The 5,733-nt window shown below is 39.4% G+C and overlaps 1 protein-coding gene across 1 annotated transcript; it reads left to right on the forward strand.

Annotated features, from left to right (window-relative positions):
• Nucleotides 1–1,739: 1,739 nt before the first annotated feature.
• Nucleotides 1,740–2,621, forward strand: LOC147641868 (calcium-dependent protein kinase 3-like). Its single transcript, XM_086784471.1, has one exon. The coding sequence runs from the start codon at nt 1,740–1,742 to the stop codon at nt 2,619–2,621; it is 882 nt and encodes a 293-aa protein (XP_086640597.1).
• The last annotated feature ends 3,112 nt before the right edge of the window (nt 2,622–5,733 follow it).

A 5,733-nucleotide genomic window follows, 5' to 3' on the forward strand; every position in this document is an offset into this window, starting at 1 on the left:
ATGAGGAGAGGAGGAGGATGAGTAGAGATTGGCCTTTTGTGTTTAATGTTTTGACGCAATGTAACTCGCATGTTATGGCATTTGGGATTTAATACAATTAAGATTTTGTGAGTTACTATGTTTTGTTTTGTATTTTAATATGTCGATATGTCTGTTTGTACAAATTAGAACTGTTTTCAATATATTGATTTTTTTTAAAGGGAAGATTGGGGCATTAGCCCCACTCTGCTAATTCCCCAATCTGTCCCCAAAAAAATATTTTTTGCATCGCAGTTGAGAGACGAAAATAACAATGTTAACGCTTTTTATCAGCATCGCAAAAAAGCGGTGAAAATAGCGACGTTGATTTTTTTACCAACACCGCTGAGTGGTAGAAATAGCGATGCTGATGTTTTTAACTGTGCCACACAGCGGTGAAAATAACGACACTAAATTTTTTTTCTAGCACCATTGAGCAGCAAAAATAGCATGGAATATAACGACAGTTATAGCATAAAAAAATAACGATGCTTATAACTATGCTTACACCCTAACACTTTTCCAAATCCTTTTATAAAAGCCACACTATAACCGTCACTAACCCCTCTTTTTGTTGTAGTGTATTTGTTAGGATTAATTGAATTTAAAAATTAATTGGCGAACTAACATTGCATTTGTGAGATACAAACAAAGAAGAGTGTTATCGAAGGCATGCATACACATGAATTATTAAAGTTGGCATTGTAAAATAAGAAACATGTGCACATTAGAGAATAATTATTTTTCCTTGCTCTATAGTAGACTTGAATTTTTTAATATTACTCTACAAGCCTAACTTTCAAGCCTAAAAATAGTTGTAGCTATCTTCGTTTTTGGAAAGCAAGAGTCATACTTGAACTTGTAAAAGATAAGGCGTGCAACCTCATATTTATGCATGAAAAATAGGACCACATGCAAGTCACTTCTTTGTAAAAATTAGTGTATGGTGGCCTAAAGTGGCTTGGCTTCAATAATAGATAAATACCAATGCATGGTAGAAGGCCACATGAGAGAAGATTGTATCCATTCTTATGTGTTGTATTATTTTATTTTCTCTCTTTACTCTAGTTTATGTAGATATAGGTTTTGAAGATGCTTCCTACCTTGTCAATAAGAACTAATACAGGAAGAGGGCTAGTAGTCTTAAATTCTCATATACTATTAAGCTAGACATCCATTTTGCTATTTGTACTTTGGGAAAGCCCCACTAAAGGTGGTTTGTGAGTGATTGTTAAGGTGGTATGCATTATTGTTTGGGGTCTAGGAAAGACAACCTAAACTTTTCATATCTGAGTAGAAGTATGTAGCAAGGGTAAATATAAAGTATAATGCAAGGCCCAATATAAGGCAGTTGACACCACAATTAAGATTGATAATTGAAGATGCTTCCTACCTTGTTAAAATTGAACTAATACAAGAATATGGCTAGTAGTCTTAAATTCTCAAATAACATTAAGCTAGACATCCATTTTTGTATTGGTACTTTGAGAAAGCACCAGGCAAGGTGGTGTGAGAGTGATTGTTAAGGTACACCCAGGCTTCCAGCATCATACTTAAGTTTTATATAACAACCTTTTGTGTAAGTGCACAGTGGCACTCAAAATAGTTCTGTGTTATTATGTCGTGGTAATCACTGGTCGGGGGCTCTGAGCCCTTCTTAAAATGGTATAAAATGTACACAAGGTGGAGCCGAGGCTGACAAGACGCTACGAGAAAGACACATGGAGTTTGTGCAACGCTTAGGCCACGGTGGGTATGGCGCGGTGTACAAGACGAGGGATCGTCGTACCCACGAGGAATTGGCGTGCAAGGTCCTGATGATGAGAAACAAAACGGAGATGCAGGCGGCGGCAAGAGAGCTGAGCGTGATGGAGATCCTGTCAGAAGGGGCCATCGAAACAACGCCGATTGTTCGGTTCAGGAATTACGAGCTTGATTTGAGGCAAAAGCGCGGTCTCTGCTACCTCACCATGGAGCTTTGCCGAGGTGGGACTCTACTGGACGCCCTTAAGGCTCGCCCTTCCCGCACGCTCACGGAGCCGGAGGCCGCAGTGGTCCTGAAGCGCATGGTGCAGGCGCTGCTCTACTGCCATAGCAAGGGGGTGGCGCACCTCGACATCAAGCCCGCCAACATCCTCTTCCTGCGTCCAAATGACATGGGCTCCGCCAAGCTCGGCGACTTCGGACTATCCGTCATCCTCCATCCGGGGCAGGTCATGCAGGGCAAGGTGGGAACGCGGGGATACATGGCTCCAGAGATGCTGGCTGCAGAGGAGTATCGCTGGGACGTTGACACGTGGAGCCTGGGCGTTGTGCTCTTCGAGATGCTCACTGGGACGCTTCCACCATATGCATCTGCAGATACACCAAGTCGAGGCTGCAGGAGCTGCCCGGCTGGAAGGACGGAGCCCAGGTCCGTCTACGTCCAACCACACCTGGAGGTTGGAGAAGCTTCCCAGCTAGAGCCCGACTGCAAGAACTTGTCAAAGGGGGCCAGGAAACTGATCCAGGACATGCTCTGTACCGACGCCCGGAGCCGGCTTCCTCTGCCTGCCATCCTGCATCATCCCTGGCTTGTAGTCCACGCCACCAGGGCCCTGTGATGAAAAGATATTTATTGTTGACAAATCATAAAATCGTGAATACAGCTGGGACGAAAGTACATTTCCTCCTCAAACCTTTTAATGATCATCTAAATGAAATTTTGTTTTCAACTAAAAAAAAACTCATACATAGGCTTAGATATGCTTTTGTCCATGTGTGGTATAGAGTTGGCATGCTTCCTCATCAAAATCGATAAAAATATGGGAATAATATGATCAATGAGCAAGACTAAGCTAGTTTTTGACAGCTTAGTCTTGCCCCTAGTATAACTGGCCAACTCACTTTGCTAGCATGCGTTGCTAGCAAGCTTGCTATAGTGTGCATCACCTACCTATGCCCAAGATTGCACAAACAACTTTCTTAAAATTTAAGCAAAGTAAAAAAGAAAGAAAATGTGTCTTTTATATGTTAAGAATACCTACCTATGCCCAAGATTGCACAAACAACTTTCTTAAAATTTAAGCAAAGTAAAAAAGAAAGAAAATGTGTCTTTTATATGTTAAGAATAGTGATTAAAGATGGAGCTTTATCGCATTCATCACCAAAGATTATGCTTAAAGCTTATGCACAAACCTATAAAACAAATCTCCAGCACCCAAGGGTACAATAATAATAGAGGAAAGAGAGGAAAGATAGCAAAGCGCTTACCTCTTTTTCGTGATGTTGAAAGAGAGGATTAGAGGACCTACAAAACCAAGAAAAGGGTTAGGAAAGGATTAGTAATGCATACATACAAAAGCTTATGCAAGCTATGCTGATATACGCAAGCCTTATGCAAACTACGCCACTATGCAAGCTATTCTAAAGCTTACGCATAAAGCATGCATGAGGCCTTATGAATAAAGCTTTAAGAATAATTCTTTATGCATGAGGCCTTATACATAATAAAGCTTTAAGTATAATGCTTTCTCCATGAGGACTTATGTATAAAACATTATGCATAAGGCTTATGCATAAAGCACTATGCATAAGGCCTTAAGCATGAGGCCTTAAGCATAAAACCATGCATGAGGCCCTATGCATAAAGCTTATGCATAAAGCATGCATGAGGCCTTTGCATAAAGCCTATGCAGAAAGCTATGCATGAGGCCTTATGCATAAAGCTATGCTGCATGAGGCTTATGCATAAATCTTATGTATAAAGCATGCATGAGCATAATGCATAAAGCTTATGCGCAAATCTACAAAATAAATTCCTAACACCCAAGGGTTAAATAATAATAAAGAAAAAATATAAAAACACTTACCTCTTTTTGGTGATGTTGAAAGAGAGGATTAGAGGACCTACAAAACCAATAAAAGAGTGAGGAAAGGATTACGAATGCATACATACAAAATCTTATACAAGCTATACTAAAGCTTATGTAAGCTATGCTGCTATGCAAGCCTTAAGCAAACTACGCCGCTATGCAAGCCTTATGCAAGCTATGATAAAGCTTATGCATAAAGCATGCATGAGGCCTTATGCATAAAGATTTAAGCATAATGCTTTGTGCATGAGGCCTTATGCATAATAAAGCTTTAAGCATAATGCTTTATGCTTGAGGCCTTATACATAAAGCTTAGGCATAAAGCATTATGCATAAGGCTTATGCATAAAGTACTATGCATAAGGCCTTAAGCATAAAACTATGCATGAGGCCTTATGCATAAAGCATGCATGAGGCCTTATGCATAAAGCCTATGCATGAGGCCTTATGCATAAAGCTATGCATGAGGCTTATGTATAAAGCATGCATGAGCATTGTGTATAAAGATTCTACATAAAGCTTATGCCTAAACCTACAAAACAAATCCCCAGCACCCAAGGGTGCAATAAAAGTAGAGAAAAGATAGAAAAGCACTTACTTCTTTTTTCATGATGTTGAAAGAGAGGAATAGAGGACCTACAAAACCAATAAAAGGGTGAGGAAAGGATTAGTAATGCATACATACAAAAGCTTATGCAAGCTATGCCCCGCTATGCAAGCCTTATGTAAGTTATACTAAAGCTTATGCATAAAGCATGCATGAGACCTTATGCATAAAGCTTTAAGCATAATGCTTTATGCATGAGGCCTTATGCATAATAAAGCTTTAAGAATTATGCTTTATGCATGAGGCCTTATGCACAATAAAGCTTTAAGCATAATGTTTTATGCATGAGGCCTTATGCATAAGACTAATGCATAAAGCACTATGCATAAGTTAAGCATAAAACTATGCATGAGGACTTATGCATAAAGCATGCATGAGGCCTTATGCATAAAGCCTATGCATAAGGCTATGCATGAGGCCTTATGCATGAGGTCTTATTATTAAAGCTATGCGATGAGGCTTTTGCATAAAGCATTATACATAAACCTAATGCATAAAGCATGCATGAGAATTATGCATAAAGCTTATGCGTAAACCTGCAAAACAAATCCCCAGCACCCAAGGGTACAATAATAATAGAGGAAAGATAGAAAAGCACTTACCTCTTTTTTGTGATGTTGAAAGAGAGGATTAGAGGACTTACAAAACCAACAAAAGGGTGAGGAAACGATTCGTAATGCATGCATACAAAAGCTTATGCAAGCTATGCTAAAGCTTATGCCGCTATGCAAGTCTTATGCAAACTATGTTGCTATGCAACCCTATGGAAGCTATGCTAAAGCTTATGCATAAAGCATGCATGAGGCCTTATGCATAAATCCTATGCATAAAGCTATGCATGAGGCCTTATGCATAAAGCTATGCATGAGGCTTATGCATAAAGCACTATGCAAGCCACGGTAGCCTAAACTAAACCGTATTCCGGCACTATGCATTAAGCATGCATGCATAGATCTTAATGCATGCATAGATTAAGCTCTATGCATGCATAAAGCTCTATGCATAGAGCTTATTGCATGTATAGAGATCTATGCATAGAGCTTAATCTATGCATAGATCTCTATGCATTATGAATGCATGCATATAGCTTAATCTATGCATTAAGCTCTACGCATAGAGATCTATGCATAGATTAAGCATTATGCATGTATTAAGCTCTATGCATAGAGCTTAATACATGGATAGATTAAGCTCTATGCATGCACTTAATGCATAGATTAAGCTCTATGATTAGAGCTCTATTCATAGATTAAG

This window comes from Cibotium barometz, chromosome 1 (genome assembly GCF_041138505.1).
Source record: "Cibotium barometz isolate CiBa-2024 chromosome 1, ASM4113850v1, whole genome shotgun sequence".
In the NCBI taxonomy this organism is placed as follows: Eukaryota; Viridiplantae; Streptophyta; class Polypodiopsida; order Cyatheales; family Cibotiaceae; genus Cibotium; species Cibotium barometz.